General features: G+C 41.1%; 1 protein-coding gene across 6 annotated transcripts in view; it reads left to right on the plus strand.

The window, feature by feature from the left end:
• Positions 1-23,889, plus strand: part of IFTAP (intraflagellar transport associated protein) — a 62,788-nt gene that overhangs the window by 11,557 nt on the left and 27,342 nt on the right. For 4 of the 6 annotated variants that reach the window (XM_084631665.1, XM_084631662.1, XM_084631664.1 and 1 more), the window contains 3 exons: positions 2,695-2,848; positions 21,673-21,830; positions 22,843-22,914. In XM_084631665.1, the coding sequence (XP_084487791.1) occupies positions 2,743-2,848; positions 21,673-21,830; positions 22,843-22,914 (336 nt within the window). In that variant the 5' untranslated portion in view covers positions 2,695-2,742. Of the gene's footprint in view, positions 1-2,694; positions 2,849-4,823; positions 5,019-5,807; positions 6,306-21,672; positions 21,831-22,842; positions 22,915-23,889 lie in introns of those variants that run through there. The other 2 variants (XM_084631667.1, XM_084631666.1) reach the window with 2 other exon arrangements.

A 23,889-nucleotide genomic window follows, 5' to 3' on the forward strand; every position in this document is an offset into this window, starting at 1 on the left:
AAAGAGATCTTGGAGTCAATGTGGATAGTTCTCTGAAAATATCCACTCAGTGTGCAGCAGCAGTCAAAAAAGCGAACAGAATGCTGGGAATAATTAAGAAAGGGATAGCTAATAGGACAGAAAATATCATGTTGCCTCTATATAAATCCATGGTACACTCACATCCTGAATACTGTGTGCAGATGTGGTCCTCCCATCTCAAAAAGGATATATTGGAATTGGAAAAGGTTCAGAAAAGGGCAACAAAAATGATGAGGGGTATGGAATGGCTTCCGTATGAGGAGAGATTAATAAGACTGGGACTTTTCAGCTAGGAAAGAGACGGCTATGGGGTGATATGATTGAGGTCTATAAAATCATGACTGGTGTAGATAAGGAAGTGTTGTTTACTACTTCTCATAACACAAGAACAAGCGGTCACCAAATGAAATGAATAGGCAGCAGGTTTAAAACAAATAAAAGGAAGTATTTCTTCACACAACGCACAGTAATCCTGTGGAACTCTTTGTCAGAGGATGTTGTGAAGGCCAAGACCATAACAGGGTTCAAAAAAGAACTAGATAAAGTCATGGAGGATAGGTTCATCAATGGCTATTAGTCAGGATGGGCAGGAATGGTGTCCCTAGCCTCTGTTTGCCAGAAGCTGGGAATGAGCGACAGGGGATGGATCACTTGATGATTACCTGTTCTGTTCATTCCCTCTGGGGCACCGGGCACTGTCCACTGTCAGAAGACGGAATACTGACCTAGATGGACCTTTGGTCTGACCCAGTAGGGCCATTCTTATGCTCTTACCTTATGTTCAAAAGTTGGGAACCACTGGTCTAAGATACTAGCATATAATAGAGCAAAGGGTCATTAGGAGAAATTGGCTGTATTCCCAGCTTTACCACTCGCTCACTGGCAAATCACTTTAACTCACTGTTTGTAAAAGGGGGATAATATTTCTTGGCACCTACCACCCAGGAGGGTTGTGAGTTGAATTCATTCATGTTTGAAAAGCACGTAGAGATCCTTAGCTAGAAGGTGCTGCAGAAGGGCAAAGCATTGTCATTCGTATTTAGATCTTAGATTAACAAATGAGGTTCTTTCATAAGTTCTTACAAGTTTTAGCCTTTTGCACAGTGATATTTACTTAGAGTAGTGACTCTAATAACTGAAGAGTGATGAAAAAAATAAAAAAAAAGCATTGCTTCCCCTTGAAAACCACTAGAATTTGCATAAACCACGTTGTCCGTCTGGTAAATGATTGTCTGCTCGGTCAGTGCCTAGAGTGGTTAATATTAGCTTGTTTTTAGTGAAACTTAAAGTTCTGTGTTTTGGGCTCTATGTGTTTCGGTTTATTTTAAACTTCAGAACAATCACCTCCTGTGACAATCAACAGCACGACAGAGTTAGATTTCACGGTTATTTTGATGCTGTGGTTTGGATGTTCTGGGTTTGCTTTAACTGCAAATCCAAAATAAAGGGATAAATAAACGTAGCCCCATTGAGATGAACGGTAGTATTGCCATTGACGTCAGTGGAGCAGGTTTTCACCTCTAAAGTTATTTCTTAACGCCCCTGAAAATTAACAACCGCATTTCCAAAAGGCAAGAAGGCATGGGCAGCGTGAAAAAAATTGTGCATAATTGCACGCCTAATATGCATACACATCTATAAAAATTGTGTATACAAACTGGGTAGTTACACATGCACAGCTAGGCTCCCACATGGCCACTTGAGTGTGGGTCTGCCGTAAAATGTAGAAATTACTGTATGCATGTGTGCACGCTAGCCTGGATTCCCTCCTTTAGGTAATCGGGTCCCATATGTACTGAATTTCCATAATAATAATACATAGCACTGTACAACATTAACTTCAATGTAGTTGAAATGCAACTGTCTCAGGGGCTGTCACTTTCCCTATGCCCTATTGAAAGAGTCAAGATCAGTTGGAATGCTGCAGCTGTCTAGCCAGAGTGTTAAATTCCTGGAGACGGGCAGAGCATTGTCCATGGAGGTCCCTTGGCATTTATTCTTTGCCTTCCACAATGTGTCCCTTCTGCTGATTGGGGCCTTTGTGTTCTACCTCAATACAAATAAATAATAATGTAATATCACATTCTTCCAAAGCTTGGTTTAGTGGCTTTGAGAATATAGTACAAGATGCACCTATGAAATGAGCTGGTGGATTCAGTCCAAGTTCCCTGTGTACACATGTCCCTATCATTAAAATCCAGCACCACAACTAGTGCTAAGTGGCACCCTCTCAGCAAAGAAGGTAAGGGTTGGACAGGCAGTATGACTGAACTACTTAGACATAGTCCCTCCTGAACAGGATGGAAGCACTTTGGTAGGACGTTCTGGGAGATACAAGCACTGTTGCGCTTCCCATGTAGTACCTGTTCTATGGATAGACACTTTCTTTCTCCCAGGATTCAGATAGGCCACTACTTGTCATCTAAATGTGCCTGAAATAACTATGGCTCTAATCCTACAAAAGCCTTTCCCTGTGCCTCCCAGGAACCCCAGTGAAGGAATCACGGCCTACAGAAGGAGAGAAAAAGCTGATTCTCTGAATTCCAGTGCTTACCTGCTCTATGCTAACTAGAGAAACTCCCTCTGAAGTTAAAAGACCCTCTGATTTGTTTTCTGCCTGCAGAATAAAAAAGGCTTTGTTATTATATATAGTTCTCCCTTTTTTCATTGCAGAAGAATCCGCTTAGAACAGGTATGCCTGTTTGACTGTCATGGTTGTGGATGATGGAAAAGCAACCGTCAAACAACAGTATCCTCCAGCGGTTTATTAATAGCCAGGAGCAGACATATGAAGAATTTCTCAGCATGTTCACTTATCTTTGGAAAGGTATGTCAGCTTCTAGAGTTTCCCATAACAAATTATATTGAGAAAGGAAGAGAGAGTGTAAGCATAAAGAGAAGCAGTGTTATCTAGTGGATAGGGTGCTCTACTGGGTTCTTGCCTGGGTTTTGCCACTGGTTCTGCCACTGACCTACGGTGTGACCTTGGGCAAGTCACTTCAACTCTCTGTGCCTTAGTTTTGTTAGTGCCACCTTTTGTTTGCCGTATCTATTTAGATTATAACCTCTTGGGGGCAGGGACTGTCTCTCTCTCTGTATGTACAGTGCCTAGCACGATGAGGTCTCAGTCTTGGTTGTGTTTTTAAGATACAGTGCCGGTGGAATTCACAACCATACTGCTACCCACAACTTTATGTCACTTGCTTTATAGGCTGTTGGTTTTGACATAATGCTAGATGTGTATTGTAAAAAGTTCTGAATCTTTGTTGGGCATGCAGTTCCGTGAGTTTAGGAAGGTAGAAGATTGCAGGCTGCTTGGAAGAGTGCAGGCTAGACTTTCCAACCCTGGGTGACATCAGTGGAAGGTGTGGGCGTTCAGCACCTCTGAAATCAGATCATTGTTATATAGGTCCCCTAATATGGATTTATTTCAGAGTAGCAGCCGTGTTAATCTGTATCCGCAAAAAGAAAAGGAGGACTTGTGGCACCTTAGAGACTAACAAATTTATTTGAGCATAAGCTTTCGTGAGCTACAGCTCACTTATGCTCAGGTGCCACAAGTCCTCCTTTTCTTAATATGGATTTAGTTTTCCCATGTTTGAAAATTTTGACCACAAAGTATAGTGCATTTCACTGAATTCAATTGCCGGTTGGTTTGACTTTCTGATTGATTTGATCAACCCCTCAGGAACAATGTTAATAAAAATAGCAAAACTTTGTTCCTTTATTTTGATCAATTTTGACCACATTAGTCAGATTTTATTGGGTGATTCAATACCTGTCTTGAGTTTATCACTAATAAGGAGGGGACCAAAAATTTGAATGCACGAAAGATAAAGAACCCAAGGAAGATACACAATAATAAAAGATGCCTTGTGACTCATGGTTAGGACTATGATTTTGGCATGGAAATTATTCAAATTCGTGCTTTCCATGGCCACTGTAAAGTTTGTGAAATCTTGGAAATGGCTGCTAAAAACACATTTGGCTGGGTCCCCAAACCAAATGGTGTTTCGAACTGCTGCACAGCGGCGCAGGTTCAGCCTGTCTGCCACTCCATCTCCATGTAGGAGGGGTGGAGGTGGGGGTGGGGCCAAACCTGAGTGGTGCCGTGACCCAGTAAGACAAGTCACAATGCCTGGTGCGGGGAGCTGGGCCCAGCCCTTCGGTACAAGAGCTGCTGCTGCAGGGTGAATGTGTGATGGGCTCTCTCTCCAATCCCTTACCCTCTGGGTCTCACCTTTCACTATCTGCACTGTATTCCTGTGTATGCTGTAGAAAAAAACTATATTGTTTGGTGACCTTTCTGGGACTTACTGTTTTTTTTCCTCCCTCCTCTCTGCTGTGAAATTTACTAAAAATTTCCTTACTCATGGTTGTGTTATTCAGACACTCTGATTGGCTTATTAATGCTGATTACATGTGTTCTGCAATCTGTGTTATGCACTGAGCTGGTCATATGGATAACTTAGATGGACAATTGATAAGGAAGGATTTGATTATGGTGAAGGAAGACTAGTGAATGAAAAGCTAAAGTGTTTCTTCAGACATTCATGCTTTCTGAATGAAGTAAGCATAGCTGGTGGAGCTGAAACAGTCTTCGAGATCCAAACACCCACAAACTCTAGCAAAGTTCAGATCTGGATTCAAACTCTATAGCTCAGGCTCGTCACTGGTAAAAACTGCACCCCTGGGTTCTTTAAATTAGCCTTACAAAATGAGTATGTCAATTTAATATTCCCCAATTACATTGCTCTTGGCCACAGCTTTCTATTAAGAGTGATATTTTCATCTTATTCCAGAAGCAGAGTATTTTCCAATTACACCATGCGGCATGCTCCATTGATTGGCACTCAGAACCCTGCTCTGTCCTTGTCTGTCAGGCAGAACTGAGTGTCATTCACAGGCACGAGAGCAGAAAAATCAGTCGGGGAGTGGAAACAGTCTCAGCAGTGCTTCCATGCCAGCCTTCCCACTCCCAGAAGACTAGCGAGAAGGTGAGACACTGGCGGTATCAGATAAGAGGGTTAATACTAGGGTCTGGTCTGAAACAAACTTCTTTATGTACAGCTGTTACACTGGGGAGAGCTCAGATCCAAGACTCAGGGTGCATATCGCTTGCAGAAAGCCACAGCATGTACTTCATTCACCTTGGTTCTCAACACGGCATCTGGCTCTAAATGTGTGTATAAAACGTATCTGAAGTTCTAGCTGAAATAAATGATTGTACCAGCCCAGGAAACTGCATTTCTAAACAAAATAACTTGGGTTGCTCCCCCCCCACCCCTTTCAGAATACCCAGAGGCACCGGTTCACATTATAAACTAATGACCTGCAAAAATTCCACTTAAAGCACAAAGCCTTAAGAGCTGGAACAGTGCAAAAATGCATTTTAAACTATTTGAGTCCTATTTTCTTTCTTTGGAAATCAAAATCGTGAAAAAGAGCCATTTGGATTTAATGAAAAGGGCAACTGGGGTAGCTCAAGGTATATCTGACAATGAAGCTCAGAGCTTTTCGCTTCTAGGTCAGCACCAGTTCAAGTCCCTTGTTCGGCCAGATGTAAAAATAAAAGACTGCTGATGTTTTGCACATTTATTTGTATGATTAAATTTGCATGCACTATAAACGTGATTATACTTTTGCAAACCAGGCATGTACATGTGAAAATTCCTAGTTTGTGTCTGCAGTCTCAGTAATTTCACATATACATTTTTAGACCTCTAAGTATCTATTTACATACTCAAATATGCCCTTGTGTGTGCAAATTGAGATACTTAGGTATACACACATTCTTAAAATGTGGACTATGGACTGAAGGGTTAATGTCTAGCTATTCCACCTGGAAGCAGGCGGGGCACACCCTGACTGTCTCCTAGGAGCAATGCACACATTGCTCTATCCAAGGACAAGGGCTAGATATGAACCCTGAGAACTTGATTGTTTGGACAGCAACTGTGGGAGGTTTTTTTAGCCTGGGCTCAAGGCCTGAGAACCAGGATTGTAGTAGATAGAGGATGGTAACTAAGCATATGAATCAACGTCATACATTCCTTTGTGTAGCAGTGTGTAATGCTTAGGGGGAGAAATATAATAAAAGGAGAAGGTGGAAGGCAGGGGGGGCAGAACAGCCCATCTCCGCTGACCAGCCTGCTTGCTTGCAAAAAGCTGTGTTCTGTCTCATCACTGAACCGCAACAACTGGCGCCCAAACGTGGGGCCCTCAGCACTCACCTCGCCCGGCAAGGGTTTCAGACGCGTCACTCATCCACTTCGTGGATCCCGGTGAGTATTTTTCATTGTGGACCGTTGTGGGTTCCAGCCCGGTGCGTGCGACCAGCACTTAAACAACATGGCATGGCACCAGGGGCTGTCGAATCCCATACCAGAGTTTCAGCTGACCTTGGAGGAGACCGCGTTGCCCCCCGAGTCGACAACGGCGGGACGGAAACGGAGGAGGCGTAACGTCCCAAGCCAGCCCGTGACAGGGGGAGCAGTAAAAGCATTGGTCGCCACGGCTCAACGAAAACTGGCAGCAGATCAGCAGCCAGAAACTCCTAAGACTTTGTTTGTGGCGATTCTCGCCCAAATCACTGCTAATTCTGTGATGATTGTGTGCCTTTTGTGCCTGCTATTTTTTGTAGGGGTTGGCTCGGAAGCGCCTCCCCCGTTACAAGCCCGAAGGAGAATAAGATACTGCTCTTTGCTTATGCTAATCTTTTCTCCCAGTATTTTAGCATGGCTAATTGGGGCCCGGCCAACTATACTCTGCCTCGCACGGCTATATTCCTTCACACACCGTACCCGGCCGGGGCTCACAATGTCACCTGTGCGCGTGTAGTTAACTGCACTAGTACAAAGGTGCCATTGGGCTGTCAAAAAATTTCTCAATCCCTTTTAAATTGTTCCCATGCTGTTAATGTTTCATATAATTATGGCCATATCATCCTACCATCAGGATGGGTTTTTACTTGTGGTTCATGCACCTTTAATTATATTCCTGCAAATTTAAGTGATGGCACCCTTTGCTGTCTTAGTAGAATGATACTTATATTGCCTTTTGCTGGTTACAATTGTAGTAAAAGAAGTGTATCCCTTTTAGATGATTATATTGCAGATGTTAAGCTTTTGGTTATTTTGTGTTTGTAATTATTGGGCTTATTTTTTGTTGTTGCTGTGTACAATGTATTCCTTCCTTGTTAAGATTTTGTAAAATTTTTGCCCTGGAAAGCTCCCCAGGTTATGTCCTTGTCTGTCTGGGAGTTAAATAGCATGATAAAACAAATTGGCGGCTACCATGAGATGGCCAATTATCAATAAACAAAAAAGGGGAGATGAAGGGTTAATGTCTAGCTATTCCACCTGGAAGCAGGCGGGGCACACCCTGACTGTCTCCTAGGAGCAATGCACACATTGCTCTATCCAAGGACAAGGGCTAGATATGAACCCTGAGAACTTGATTGTTTGGACAGCAACTGTGGGAGGTTTTTTTAGCCTGGGCTCAAGGCCTGAGAACCAGGATTGTAGTAGATAGAGGATGGTAACTAAGCATATGAATCAACGTCATACATTCCTTTGTGTAGCAGTGTGTAATGCTTAGGGGGAGAAATATAATAAAAGGAGAAGGTGGAAGGCAGGGGGGGCAGAACAGCCCATCTCCGCTGACCAGCCTGCTTGCTTGCAAAAAGCTGTGTTCTGTCTCATCACTGAACCGCAACAATGGACATCTTTTTAAAAACAATTTTTCTTGCAAGTGGTCCCCATCTAATGGCTCTTTGGTGGTCAGACTGCTGGGAAATTAGGGGAACAAATCACAGAGAGTTACTTGGGTCCCATTGGTATCTCAGGGTGTCTGTGTGTTTAGATACTTACTCATGCTGATTCTTGTTCATGTGCATGGGGTCAAACTGCCTTCCTGATTTGGGGTCAGGAGAAAATTTTTCCTAGAGGTTTTTTATTTTATCACTCAAGCATCCTGTAAGGCTCTGTCTGCCTATTATTAATACATTATTTTGTCCTTATTTGCTAAGCATCAGTAGCTCCAACAAAACACTGAAAAATGGATAATCTCTGTCCCTGGGAACTCATGATCTAAACAGACAGGCAAGACAAAATACACTGGGAGATCCAGAGGAAGGGGCCTTTCGGCAAGTATGTCACCCAGGAGTTTCCCATTGTATGCATGTAGGGGTCATCTCTTGGTTTTGTATTCCAAAACCTGTTTCTTGGAATTGTAGAAAGCGGAGTATTAATGGACCTTGGTACTTCCTATTTTCTATGGCTATGATAAAGGCTATGATCCCAATAAAAGGAAACTAATATTTTATAATACTGTCTATATATATATCTGAATGTGTGATGTTACCCTCTATTGGCTGCTCTACAGGAAGGGTAGAGGATCTATTACTACTCCTAGTTAAGGAAATTCTCCTTTAGCTCAAGTGGTCCAGGTCTATAGTTTTGGAGTGGAAGGCTAAGATTCTTGGCCTGTTTCCACAGTTTTGTGTGATTTATGTAGTGGTAACTCTGTCTGTTGTAAGTAGCCCATGGAGCCATGGTAACTTGCTTGGGGAAAAAGCCAGGTGTTTAGTACAAGAAATTAAAAATTTTTAATTTTGGGATTCCTAAGCAGAGCTAGCTTGAATCGATATTACTACATGCATACTACTGGTGGCAGTGTGAGGGTTCAAGAAACCAAGTGTCATACCTCACTTCTACCAGATCAGATAACAACAGCAGATGGTTAAATGTCATTTAAAAAAGAGTGAACTCAGCATTTTAAAGGTCAGCATTCCTACAAAAGATGACCTAGATTTTTTTAATATATCATCTTTTAAAAAATTGAGAATACATGGCAGCACTCCATGCTTAATTGGTAGAGATTGTAATCATTTTTATTGACCCCTATAGTGGGTAGACACTTGAAGGCTAAATTGCAGTTCCAGTAAGTCCTATGGTTTTCCTGTGAATTACTGTCCCAGGTATCTCCTTCATCCTAAAGATAGCATTAACAAGGGGCATGTAACGTTTAGGGCATTGATGGACCTTCAGACAGGCAATATAGTCTAGTGGTTAGTTTGTTTCTGGTAAAAAGAAACTCCTGTGTTTTCCTTGAAGGGCTCTCAGAAGCTTCAGCATGGGCACAATACAACTGCCTGCTTATATAATGGGATTTGAGTAAATCCATAATAAAGGCAGTGGAAAGCAACATTCTTTTATAGATAATATTTCTTTTAACGTATTTGTTTATATTTTTCCGAGTTTCATTGTAACCTGTTGTGCTCATGCTAGTATATGCATTTCTTTTGATTCGTTTGCACTTAAATTTTTAATATATAATTGATGAAATAGAAATAAAAAACTAACATTTATTTCCAGGCTGTAGGACCTTTCTATCTTAAGTTTCAGTGCAGAGCAAATATTAACAACAATACTCTGATAGTGCAATTGGACCCATTTGGATGGACTTTCGTGGCTTGGCGAAATCCCCTTGATGTCAGTGGAGCTCTGCGTGGGTACAGAGATCCAGTTGCAGGATCAGGGCCTGAGTTAGAAGCATGCGAAAAGCAGGTTTACAATAGAACTGGTGACACAGCTGTATTTAGGTTGGAAGATGAGTGATATTTTCAATACTGACCATTCAGTAGAGCTGATTTATGCCCCACATCTCTTTCAATTTGAGCAAAAAAAGTCACATATTTTAACTGCCTTTTCCAGCTTTAAAAACATGTTTTGAAATCTGCTGGTACAAAATAATAAGACAGCATCTGCTTGTTTTTCTAACTTCAGAGTGGAATGGGAAGTTCACTAGAGCAGAAAATATCTTCTTCCTCCCTTCCACAGAAACACGGAGAAAAATTAGAAATGGTCCAAGCTGCAAAATTTGCATCTGGATTTTAAATCACTCTTCTGAAAATGTGGAGGTGTTTTGATCCAGCATCTGGATTAGCCTGTTATATATAGAGAGGCTGTCAGTAGTTAAATTCTGATCTGAATTTGAATTTGAGGATGTTTGGATACTGTGTTTAAGTTTAGTCCATTATAAGAACAAGGAGTCCTTGTGACACCTTAGAGACTAACAAATTTATTTGGGCATAAGCTTTCGTGGGTTAGAACCCACTTCACCAGATGCATGGAGTGAAAATACAGGAGCAGGTATAAATACATGAAAGGATGGGGTTGCTTTACCAAGTGTGAGGTCAGTCTAATGAGATAAATCAATTAACAGCAGGATACCAAGGGAGGAAAAATAACTTTTGAAGTGGTAAAAGAGTGGCGCATTACAGACAGTTGACAGGAAGGTGTGAGTAACAGAAGGGAGAAATTAGTATTGGGGAAATTAGGTTTAGGTTTTGTAATGACCCAACCACTCCCAGTCTTTATTCAGGCCTAATCTGATGGTGTCCAGTTTGCAAATTAATTCCAGTTCTGAAGCTTCACATTGGAGTCTGTTATTGAAGTTTTTTGTTGAAGAATTGCCACTTTTAGGTCTGTAATCGAGTGACCAAAGAGATTGAAGTGTTCTCCGACTGGTTTTTGAATGTTACAATTCCTGATGTCAGATTTGTGTCCATTTATTCTTTTTCATAGAGACTGTCTGGTTTGGCCAATGTACATGGCAGAGGGGCATTGCTAGCATATGATGGCATATATCACATTGGTAGATGTGCAGGTGAATGAGCCCTTGACGGTGTGGCTGATGTGGTTAGGTCCTATGATGGTGTGCCTTGAATAGCTATGTGGACAGAGTTGGCACCGGGGTGTGTAGCAGGGTTTGGTTCCTGGGTTGGTGTTTGTGTTGTGTGGTGTGTAGTTGCTGGTGAGTATTTGCTTCAGGTTGGGAAACTGTCTGTAAGCGAGGACTGGCCTGTCTCCCAAGATCTGTGAGAGTGAGGGATCGTCCTTCAGGATAGGTTGTAGATCCTTGATGATGCACTGGCAAGGTTTTAGTTGGGGGCTGTAGGTGACGGCTAGTGGCATTCTGTTACTTTCTTTGTTGGGCCTGTCTTGTAGTAGGTGACTTCTTGGTACCCTTCTGGCTCTGTCAGTCTGTTTCTTCACTTCACCAGGTGGGTATTGCAGTTTTAAGAACGCCTGATAGAGATTCTGTAGGTGTTTGTCTCTGTCTGAGGGATCAGGGAAACTGCGGTTGTATCTTAGAGCTTGGCTGTAGACAATGGATTGTGTGATGTGGTCTCGATGAAAGCTGGAGGCAAGTAGGTAAGAATAGTGGTCAGTAGGTTTCCAATATAGAGTGGTGTTTATGTGACCATCGCTTATTAGCAGTGTAGTGTCTAGGAAGTGGACCTCTTTTGTGGACTGGTCCAGGCTGAGGTTGATGGTAGGGTGGAAATCGTTGAAATCTTGGTAGAATTCCTCAAGGGCCTCCTTCCCATGGGTCCAGATGATGAAGATGTTATCAGTGTAGTGCAAGTAGAGTAGGGGTGTAAGGGGATGAGAACTGAGGAAGCGTTGTTCATGTATTTATACCTGCTCCTGTATTTTCACTCCATGCATCTGATGAAGTGGGTTCTAACCCACGAAAGCTTATGTCCAGATAAATTTGTTAGTCTCTAAGGTGTCACAAGGACTCATCGTTATTTTTGCTGGTACAAACTAACACGGCTACCACTCTGAAACCTGATACTTCAGTCCATTATAGTTATTATATGTTCTATAATTCACATTCCAAGTATAGGGGTTTAATTTGGATCTTTGATTTTTGATCAGATGCATTAAGAAAACTAAGTCCTTTTTGTGTGCTAATAGAATGACACCCCCAATGCTGTCTGCAGTGCTGTTGTAGCCTTGTTGGTCCCAGGGTATTAGAGAGTCAAGGTGGGTGAGGTAGTATCTTTTACTGGACCAACTTCAGTTGGTGAGAGAGACGTTTGTCTCTCTTCTCACCAACAGAAGTTGGTCCAATAAAACATATTACCTCACCCACCTTGACCCTCAACACTGTTGTTTTGATACTTTTGCACCCAGCAGCAGGCTGGCTAGCAGAGGAAGTTGGAAACTGACCGGCCACTTTTGTGCTTCCAGGTGGCATTTAAGAGGCATTTTCTGTGCTGTTGTGATCAGGTTACTTTAATTCCCCAGTGGATGTTGAGTGGTGTAGTTAGTTCACACTCCATTTAGCAATATCTGTCTGCTTCCTTTTTTTCGTTAACCGCGTTTAAAAAAAACAACAAGTTTAGACTTCAGCATAAGTGGCTATGAAGGTCCTTTACACATGTGAGTTTAACAGCATGAAGCATGGCTGAAAATAACACAAGGGACAGCAATAAATTTACTTTAATTTAAAAAATGGAACAATAGGATGCCATTAACCCCAAGAGAAATTTGTAGTAGGCTTCGTGTGAGTGGTTTTGCCAATAAAAGCAACTAGGCAGTTCAATAAAACTAATTAAATTAATCTGTCATCCCCAGGGAATTTAAGCAGGGCATGAAATAGGGAAACAGCCTCAATTCAGAGCTTTTTATTGATGAGTTTTGCTGGATCATTGGAAAATAATTGGTGGGGAGAAAAAAAGGCTTGCAGTTTTCTATTGATCATAAATTCACTGCCCAAACTCTACGTAATCTCTTTCATCATGGTGTAAAAGCAAATATCATACAGAGTCCTGAAGTTAAAAAACAGCTATGTGGATACAATGGGCTGTAATAGATTCATATTGCAACAATAATAGCTTATCTGTCCTCTGACTGATTTTCATCCTTAGATCTAAAAATATTTACCAAGGGAAGGTAAATAGCATTATCTCCATTTTACAGACAGGGAAACTGAGACCAAGAGTAGGAAAGTTATTAGCCTAAGTTTGCAAAGTGGGTCGGGGCAGATTTAGTGTGGTAGCTGCTAATGGCCATTGAATGACACTGCCTCTCAAAAGTGCATGTCAGCAATTGTTTCTTGCTGTTGTGTGGGATTTCTACATATTATAATCAAACAGTTTTTAAAAAAAGTTATTATTTTGTTTTAAATTGTAAAAGATAAAACATTGCTAGCTTGGTTGCATAACTGACTTTTTTCTATTTCCAGAAAGAAAGTTTTAGAGCAGATTAAGTCATTTCTGGTTTGGATATTTTGCTATAAATCTTTCTACTGTTTTATACATTGTATGGTTGTGTAGTATGCCTATTTATGAAATAGTAATACATAGTATGTAACAATAGATTGGTCTGCCAGAGCACTCTTCCACCAATGATACCAAAATGCTTTGTACATGTCAATTAGCTAAGCCTCATAACAACCAGGTGAGATAGGGAAATATTATCATTCCCTTTTACACATGGGCAAATAGAAGCACAGGGTAAACAAAATTTCCCAAAGTCATATTGTGGATCTGTGGGAAAACCAGGAGCATAATCCCAGTCTTGTGCAGTAGACACTAGACACACTGGCCAAGATTTCCCAAACTAAATCAAGGTGTCTCAAATTGGGCACCTCAGAATTGATGAACTCCAGATCACTAATCACTTTTGAAAATCTTGTCTGTTTCTTCTTTTTATCCTGTTCCCTGCTTGTCTCATATTTTCTATGATAGTAATTGGTATGGGAGAAAGAAATTGTGTGGAACTATTAGTGTCAGGTGATTGGGCCATTTAAATTTCATCCAATTTCGACAATACATGCAATGCTTAATGAAAACAGCTGAGATATCTACCAGTTTATTGAATTCCACCTTTATGAGATCTACATACAACTTTTCAAGCCAGTCTCTGTTCTTATTTGAATATTGTTAGCGTATCACTCAACCGTTCTACTGTCTCTCTTTCCTTGGCAGTTCCCAGTGTATATACATGTTTAGCAGCTAGGAATTGTGCTGGGGAAGCAAAGAAGGATTCTAACTTCTCAAGTAGAGCTTAAAAGCTTGTGGTAGGCTTTGTTATAAAACAGAAAAGTTAATTTAATGAATGCCTTTAGGAACCAAAGACAAATACACCAGGCTTCCTGCAGTCAAGGTGAAAGTAAAGATCTAAACTGTGGCTCTGTCAGTCAAGTTTAAGAGAAGAAGTGGTAATTACCCTTAGGTGTCCTTCATCTTCTTCTGAGAGCCTTTTTCTTGATGCTCCCTGACAGCTTTGTGCCCAGTTTTCCCTAAAGAAAGTTTTCCCCCTCTTACTGTGTTTTTTTTGGAGGGAATTAATTATTTCCCCACAGCTGGCCCACCTGCGGTCAGGTCAAGCAATGGTAAGATCACCCTGTAGACAGAGGGAGCAAGCTAATTTCTCCCAGCCAACTTCTGGAGAGAGTCTATATCCCAACCACATGTGCATATAAACTCTCAAGTCCAATGCAAATTGTACAATATATACCTTTAAGAAGTTGCTCCTGGGTTTTTTCACATAGTCAAGTCACCATTCACTTGATTTTTTTAGCCAGAGTTACGTATATGATCTACTGTTTTAATCCTGCCTGGGCCAGATCCTCAGCTGATGTAAGTTGATGTAGCTCCATTAATAGAGGAGCTACACCGATTTACATCAGCTGAGGTTCTGACGTAATATTTTTGTCTTGGATGTTTTGAACCTTTACAGAATTGTTTTTGGCCATTGTTGTGGCACAGACGTTTGTTTCTGTGTTGGAAAAGGTAGGATCTTGCCCATTCAGGAAGCTGAAATGGTCAGGTGAACATGTGCCTTGTGATTCAACTGAGTGGATGCATATTCAAATATGGAAAGTTTTTAGCAACATCACTGTTGAACCGTGGAAGAAAAATATATTTTTTTAAAAAATGGTCAGATGAGCAAAAAAGTGGCACAAACAGGAAATGTTTCCTCTACAAAGTCCAAACACTGACAACATGCAAAGCAAAGCATAGACAAGGAATTATTTTTTAGATATTGTATTTAGGTTACATAAGGAAAAAGGAGAAACATTGATACGGTAAGAGAATAGTTAGGCATCTGCAAATTTAGAGCTGCATTTGTTACACGGAAGTAGTGTGGTACACTAAAATAAGGTAGGTATGTCAGTAGTGGTTGAATTGTACCTGCCAGCAGCAATTAATTTGTTATTGCAGGACGATAAACAAACAAGACAAAGAACCTCAAAAGGAAAGGACTAAACATAAAGCACTTGGACAGAACAGTCAACGTCTAATACTTAGGATTTGATTCTTTATTCATACCAGTGACATTCAGATGTAATTCCAACACAATCAATTGGCCAGATTCATGGAGCACTGATTTACACAAGCTACGGGTCTGGGACAGTGGAGTCACACCAGAATAAAACTGGCATAAGTGAAAGGAGAATCAGACCCTTATCGGTTGCAGTAGAACTTTCAATGAAAATCTGTAGCTAAGTAATCTTTGCTGTTTGCCTATGATCTAGTCTGGGTAAGACCAAAGGAGTATGAGGGAGAGGTCTAGAAGGGCCTGATTCGCCTCTCATTTACACCAGTATAAATTGGGAATAACTCCATTGAAGTCAGCAGAGGTACACTGTCTTAAAACTGGTATCAATGAGAGGCAAATCAGCCCCATAAATGTCCTTGTTATGGAAGGAGGAGATATAATATATGATACAGAGGGGACTAGTCAGGAAAGATCCCAGAAAAGATTCCCTACAGTATTATATTGATTGTTGGCTCTAGTCTTGTTTTAAAATATTTCAAGCTATAGGGCTTTTGTCATTCTTCTTTGGCTACTATTTAATTTAATAGATTTCACTGTCAGGAAATTATCAGATAATCCTGATACCACTCTTCTCTGACTTTGTGATAACTGATTTCACTATTCTTTGAAATAGGTGGGTGACCAGTGGACATCTCTAGGAGAAGCCAGTCCAAATGGGATGACAATTATTTTAAACAATACAAAGGTTGGATAGATGGGCAGAGAGAGCACATCAAGTTGGATACACTTCTCTGATACTAATGTGTTTATAAAGCCTGGCACCTACTTCTCAGAGATACCTGATTATAATTTATGTACCTCACATACTTTAAGGCCAGAAGGGATCATCATGATCATCTAGTCAGACTCCTAACCATTGCAGGCCACAGTACCTCACCCACTCACACGCCTGAATTAGACCCATAACATCTGGCTGAGTTACTCAAGTCCTCAAATCTTGATTTAAAGACTTCAAGTTAGAGAGAATCCACCTTTTACTCTGGGTTAGACTAGCAAGTGACCTGTGCCTCACGCTGCAGAGGAAGGCAAAATTCCCAGGATCTCTGCCTATCTGACCTGGGGGAAGTTACACCCCAACCCCAAATATGGCCATATGTGGACAAGACCCAACAGCCAGACACTTGGGAAAGAATTCTCTGTAGTAGCTCAGAGCTCTCCGCATCTAGTGTCCCAGCTCTGGCTGTTGGAGATATTTGCTAGTAGCAGTTGTAGATGGGCCATATGCTATTGTAGGGAATCTCATTATTCCCTCCCCCCTATAGACTTATCAAGACTTCCTTAGAGGTTCATATTTTGCTTTCCCACTCACCCATTCCTGTTTGTTGTTTCATTGCTTTAAGATATTGGCAGTGGAAATTATGAAAAGTAAAACCGAGTTTGGAAGACTTTTTGCAAGTCAAATACATGAATCTTTGCATTATTTCAGGCGTCCTGCTTTGCTACTTTTTATTGTTTTATTTTGGGCCTTTGAGACATGTTATAAATGCCAGTGTGGTATATTTGGGTCTTGGAAGGTAGAGAAATATGGCTGTGAATAATGAGTCAATTATTGCTTATCCAGGGGGAAGGCAAACTGATCCTCCCACTGGCTGGAATGTGGTCCCTCCTTCTTCCCCCATCTCCTTCACAAGGAAGGACAAACAAATGGCTGGCTTTCAGACCACTGACAAAAGAATTTAGCCAAAATATGTCTACAAAATGTAGTTTCTTTAGGTTTAGTCCAGTTTATGATGGAATGTTTTTAAATTACTTATTTATAATCTCTACTGCAACTGCTTCAGGGGAGGCCCGTTACTGAGATGAATGTGGTAAGGAAGCTATGGACTGCTCTAGCTAGTATGTACAAATCAAGAGTAAATCTCACTAGCCCAGGGGGACTTGTGCCCTAGGCTACCACCATAATGTTAAAATCAATCCCCAATTTATATGGTTTAGCCTCATTACAGACATAATAGCATATCTTGTATTTTGTTTGCAGCATGCATTTTCAGCTGCCCTGGGTTGCTTGGATTTTTTTCTTCCCTGTGACTTTTGCTTCCTTTCCAGTCGTGAATCTAGCATCACATTGGTTCTGTGAACATTTCATCAAATGAAATGGAATGGAAGGGCCTTGGCAACAAAAATGTTATCTGACAGTACTTCACATGACCCGAGTGCCTGACCTTTGGTTTGGGGAAAGGGACAGTGCTACTGGTTGGTTATTTGGAGTTGGGAATACTACCTGTGGAGATGAAAGGCCTGTATCTGTTGAAATTACACTTGATTGCTTATTTGTTCATTTGATCTGAATAGATTGTCCTTTTGAAATCAAGGGAATAACTGTGCCCCCAGAAAATATATAATCAACATAGTATAATGAGCTTCTGTGTATGTTTTGTGGATTGGAACTGCTCTTCTATGTATCATAGGCCCTATAAGGCTAATGAAGACATTCCTTTAGCTGAGGTTTTAGAGCTGAAGACTGAGTTCTATCTTCATTGCTTCCATGAAGTTCTGAGAGGCTATGCTCTACAGTATAGTAATAATACCTAGCTCTCATACAGTGCTTTTAGTCAGCACATCTCAAAGTGCTTTGCAAATGGAGGTCAGTATTATTATCCCCATTTTACAGATGGGGAAACAGAGGCACAGAATGATGAAGTGACTTGCCCAGGGTCACCTAGGAGGCCAGTGACAGAGCCAGGAATAGAATCCAGGTCTCCTGAGTTGCAGCACAGTGCTCTATGCACTAGGCCACATTGCAGTTTCATACGTTGATATGGATTTGTACCAGGAGGATCATAGAATGTCAGCCTTACATAGCATGGGCTTAATCCTTCTTCCATTGAAGTCACTGAGATTCTTCTTCATTGACTTCACTGAGAATTGGATTGGACCCCTACTTTTCCAGTGTTACATTTGTTGCATTTCTGAAACAAGATACTGGTTGTCCTGGGGGCCCGATAAGAGTGATCAGCTGGAAGTTTGCCTGGTATCAAAATAAATTAAGATACCATTCCTGCAGAATAATGAAACATTAAGAAACCTTTGGAAAAACTTTTGTTTCATGTGTATTAAAATTGTGACCTAGAAATGCCCAAAGAAAGCTCTCTTTGGTCGAGCCTTCTTGTTCCATGAAACACTCAGTTAGATTTTGTAAAACATATGTCTTACACTTCTTGCAAAGCAAGAAATATTAGGGGTGAGATGAAAGAGTGGCACAAAGCTCTGATGAAAAATAGAAATGAAAATGAGATGAGACAGACATTTATGTATCAAATTTATGTTGCCAAATGCATAGACTTGGGAAGCATCTGGCTAACTAAGTAATCAGAGCTTCAGGCCAAACTATTCTGGGGCTCACCAACATCCTTTTGTGACTCGATAGCTCTCAAAAGGAGTTTTTCTCTTTCAGTCCTTAAAGCAGGCTGCTTAACTTTTGATCTTTTTTTTTAAAAAAAGTAAAGCTTTTCCAATTACTCAGCTTTCTGTTTCTGTTATTTTGGGGAAAAGAAGGATGCCTTCAGATAGAAACCAACCATCTCATTTGTAGGATATTTAGGAGAGGTCTTCTAGTGAGATACAAAGTTGTTTCATTGGCTTGAAAAAAGGGATGGTCGTGAGGGGAATAAGTGGCGAATGCCCTTGTGTCATTTTTATTTTGTCTTTTAAAAAAGAAGCCGGTGGAGTTGTAAAAAAGCAGTGCAAAGTCCAGTGTCCAAGCGGGATATATAGGCAGTAGGAAACACTCAGAGAATCTTGAGCCATACATTAGCGGAGAGAGAAACCTTTCTGTTATTTTACTCTGATGTGTAAAGTGCAGCTTATTTCATTAATTCCTAGTAATATTGGCCTACTACTGCAGCCTTTACTTATATGAGTGAGGACTGCAGGGCTGTGGCCATGGTATTGTCACGATTTGTATACAGTAATGACTGGAGCACAGAGGTGCCCCTGGGGATTAATAATTAACTGGGAGAGTTGATTTCTGAGTATACTAACCCTGAGGCCATCATTAAGTTCTTGGAAAATGCTCCATCCACACTGCACATTGAGTGGTGTTACAATGCATGAGTGATTGTAAATGCATGAGACATGTATGTAATCGTGCCTTAGAAATGCATTGCAGATTGCTTCTTGTTGTTATTAGAAAATGTAATTTTCAAATTAAAAATAAGGCAGATAGACTTGTGCATTTATTATGCATTATGAGCGTAGCTGTGCTCTTGGCATGAAGTGAGACATCCATTTGTGCCTGTTGTTCTAAAGCCATTTAATAATTTACAGTGTAATTTTTTTTATAGAAAAAAGCAAAGTCACACTTTACTATTTTCCTCTTGGCAGCCTCCAAAATATTTTTGTAGTGCTGCAGGAAGAAAACCCTCCTATTGTTCAATGCACGGTCAGTCGTCAATAAGCCGGTTATTAAACAGGTCCTGAACTCTCAGGAATGCCTACACTGAGCTAGCATTGCTGAAATCTGGTTAGGTGACACTGCTAGCTAAGTTCTATCTCAGCAGGTGCACCACAGATACAGGTGTTGGGATTTTCAGAAGCACTCACACTTGTCCTAGCTCTGCTCCTGTTGCAATTGAGGAAATTTTCAAAGGTGCAAAGGGCCATTAGGTGTCACCCATCTACTAATGAAAGTCAAATGAGTCATTTGTGTCTTTGAAAATCTTCACCATTAGTGGTAAGACTTCACTGGGGGCAGAGTGAGGCTAGTGCTGTGTACTTTTGAAAATCCCACCTAGAAGTCAGAGTAGCCATACTATTCTAATCTAACTTTCAGTGCCAGAGAAGTCCTCCAAGAGAACCAGCTTCATTTGAATACATCCCCTTAATCTTTGCACGCAGGAACAAGACCAGTACTAGCATCCTGCTGACGGTTGTCTACTAAAGAGCAAATGTTTCCTAGTGTAATTTCCCCCATCCAGTGGGGTTTCAGGAATGCTTTGGAAAACCAAACCAGGAATGTGCCAGTACAGAGGGTGATCTGCACTCTGCCCTGTAAACTATCTTGGAGGGATCCCAATAAGCACTCACACATGGCTCAAATGAGAGGATTCTTTACTAGGGCTGCCAAGAAGGAAAGGATGCAAATAAACTAGGTACAATAGCTTAGTTGCATACAGACAAGGGTGAACATAGTAATTCCCAAGTTAGCCTTTAGGTAGGTGTCCAGTACAGGGTAGAGTGCTAACCTTGTCCCATGGGGTTCCTCAAGCGTAATACCTGTGGTGTCTCTTCTAGTCTGTTCCTTTATGAGAGGGCTTATAGATTGCTGTGGCCAGATCTCAGTCCCTGAGATGTGTCACTGGGGCCCCTCCACATTGTCCTCCTGTTATCCAGTTATAACATTTGCCTCCTGCCTCCTTCCTGCCAGCTGTTGCACTGTGTGTGACAATAGGCTACAAGCCCAGAATCTCTTGTCTGTATGTCCTAGGACCGAGACAGGCAGAGCTAACAGAAACATTGTCCATAAAGGTGCTTGAGTTCCGCAATTCTGTTGTCCTGGGAGACTTCAAAAACCCACAGTAGCAATGACTCTGATGAAGAAACCTCAGAGCTGTATTTCTTCTCTAGCCACAGTGGGATTCTCCCAAATGGTCTCCATATCCACATACATAAGGGTAGAAGCTTGACCTGGCCTTCATTCTATAGGAGGAGATAGGAGGTACAAGAACTACTCCTATCTTGTATGGCAAGAAGATGCTCCCACAGTATAGGGATATGAAGGAGGAGAGGGAAGTTACTTAGTACATTGGGTGGGATATGGCCTTCTGGGTGCAGGGAGCAGCATGAGAAATGGCCAGTGGGATTTTGTGTAAGCAGCTTCCACACTTGTGCATGTATATGCGTTAGATTATTGAAAGTAGACATATAATTGCTGGAGTGTGTACTGGTGTTGAGGAGCAGAAGTCACATTCTGGTCTGAGTTATACTGGTGTAAATCTGATGTAACTCTGTTGCATTCCATGTAGTTACTCCAGATTTGACTGGTATCAGAGAAGATTCTGGTTCTGTCTGCACTGGTGTTTACTTGCCAAGTGAGGGCATGTGCACAAGTGTGTGCCATTTTGCACAGCATATACATGGTGGCCAACCCCTGAACAAGTACCCCAAAGTGTTTAAATGAAGAGCAAAGTAGCAACCTTCATTAGGAACTAGGCTTTTGTCTTTCTGTTTTTCATTCATTGTGCTATTTTATCTAGTTTTCTGAACAACATATGAGACTGCACAACAGTAGTGAGTACTTGAAGAACAAGGGTAAAGGGGAGTTACTGTGTTTTACATATACAAAATGTTTATTCAATTTTATGAAAAAGACCACACAATACATGTCATAACACACATGCATGTATCTTAAACTCCAATTATGAATGGAAAATGATATTGAATAGACAAAGGAAGGAGTTATAGTAATAATGCTTGTTCCAACAGGATACAATGTGCATTTGTTATGCATCTTTCTTTTTTCTTGGAGGGTGTATTATGTTTTCTAATGCACTATGATTTCTCCCTGCAGAAGAGGTGAAAATGAAAAGCCAAGTATCTGAAATGGATTCCATAGAAAATACATTTTCGATGCTTGAGTTGTCAAACCAAAATAAACAGAATGTCTCTCCTGTAAGAAACAAAGAGCCATCAGTGTCTCTCTCATCACAGACTCTGGATGAAGACCAGGTAATGAGACTGGCATCAGTCCACAGAGGCAAACATTAAATTAAAGAGAAGATAGGCAAAAAATATTCATGCATAGAGAGGAAGAGGCTCTCCTCTGGCTCTGAAGGCCCTCAGAGAGTGAAGCAGAGGAGATACACTGGCTGAGTGGTAGTGACTGAAAGCAATATCTGATCTGAAGCAGATTCAGTAGAATCCTATGTCAGGTGTGATGCCCTTAGAGGCACTTGAGGGGAACACACCAGCCATTTGCTCTATCTGTAGAGCAGCTGTAGTATACCGGGGTGTCCAGGCTCCTGCAGGGACCACAGTCCTGTGCGAATGAAACTCAGATAGGAGTTTTAAAAGAATCACAGTCTTTCAGGCCCTTGCATAATACTACTGATAACAGAAGCTTTGTGCTGTTTCTCTCATCAAGAATATGGTTCCATCTTTGGATAAACTGCCTTTTGGTCTCTTGTCTTAGCCACTTGGGAACTGGCTTTGTGCCTTGTAAAGTGCAATGAGACCTCCATGATCTCTTAGTTAATAGAACATCCTAATATTTATCTTTGTTGCTATAGAACAAAAGTTTCAGGCATGATTACACGTTTTTGTCACATTAGTAGTTTAAGAAACAAATCCAGTAATAACTGGATGCACTGGAAACATTGCTACAGTAATAGCACAGAGCATTCGTAATGCAATGAATTGGCTGCTGTAACCTTTACACCTGCCTTCAGGAAAAGAACAGAGAGAGAGACTCCCATTGAAAACATTGCTTCTGTTCTAAACACTGCTGTTGTCCTTATTTTGATTGCTTATTGTGTTTCTCCATTGGACCTAGTTCGGATATATTTAAGATGACAGGTTCCCTATCCTCTGTTCAGAAGCCATTTCATTCACTCTTTTTTTTAATTCTACATACATTTTAAAGGACCTGAACATGCAGTCTTTTTGCAAGTGTAAATCAGTGGGAGCTTTGAATGTGATCTGTATTCTTGCTTCATTTTAATGCATGTAAATATCTCTGCAGATAATGATGGGTAAAGGCTGGAAAGTTGGCTGCTCTAACCAAGGTGACCTCAGTCTGGCAAGAAGAGTGAAGGTAAGATTTGCTTCAGTGCTTTTCAAGGTAGGAATTATAAGCAGAACACATGTAATCTCTGTTTAATGCACTGACTTACAAATTATTTTACTTGGGGTGGGGAAAGTGTCTGGAAATGCAGTGTTTGCTTCCACGATCATTCTGAGGGAAGGAAGAACTCTAGCAGCACCATCTAACCAGTTTTTTTCTGTTAAGTTTATATGTTTAATGTAAGAGTGTGCTCTTTGTAAGGGCTTAAATTGTAAGGGGCTGGTTGGAGGGATTGGTCTTGAACTGGATGAGATGATTAAACCTTTTGCATCTCTAATTTCTCTGTGGTTCTGTGCTGTAAGCTCAGTGCAGTATGGGACAACTCTCCAACTCAGCAATGCTACTTCAAAGGAGCATAGTACGACTGTGCTCCAGTGTTTGCTCTGGTTTCCAGTTCATTTCCAGGTGTAATTCAAGATGCTCATTTTGACCTACAAATCCCATTCTGGATTGTGTCTCTTCCCTTCTTTTAACCTGAGACTTGAGGTCAGTTGAGATGCTCTATCTGACAATCCCTGAATACGTTTGTCTGCGAGTTGGGGGAAAGGCATTCCCAGTGGATGGTTTCTACTGTGAAAGTTACTCCCGACTTTGCTCCTACTGAGCTCAGATTCATTGACCTTCATCCCATGTTGCCAGGGCAATCCATTTTTCCAGGCTTTTTCTAAGGAGCTTGGTTGAGTGGAATGGGAGGGGAAGGTCTCTGTTTTTTAGCATGAGGTTGAGTCATTTTGAGTTTTTTTTGTAATGTGTATGTAGAGACTAGACTGTTCATATGTTCAGAGTTGCAGATAGGCACATTGTTTATTAGCATAGTTTTCTACATCTCCCATCTAAGAAAAGCAAGTTCCAAGCCCAAGGAGGAAAAGTTTCCTGTCATATCTCTTGTATATATTATATATTTAATCAGTGAACTCATTTTATCATTTATAGGTGCTTAGGAGG

This window comes from Lepidochelys olivacea (genome assembly GCF_965140295.1).
Source record: "Lepidochelys olivacea isolate rLepOli2 genome assembly, chromosome: 6".
In the NCBI taxonomy this organism is placed as follows: Eukaryota; Metazoa; Chordata; order Testudines; family Cheloniidae; genus Lepidochelys; species Lepidochelys olivacea.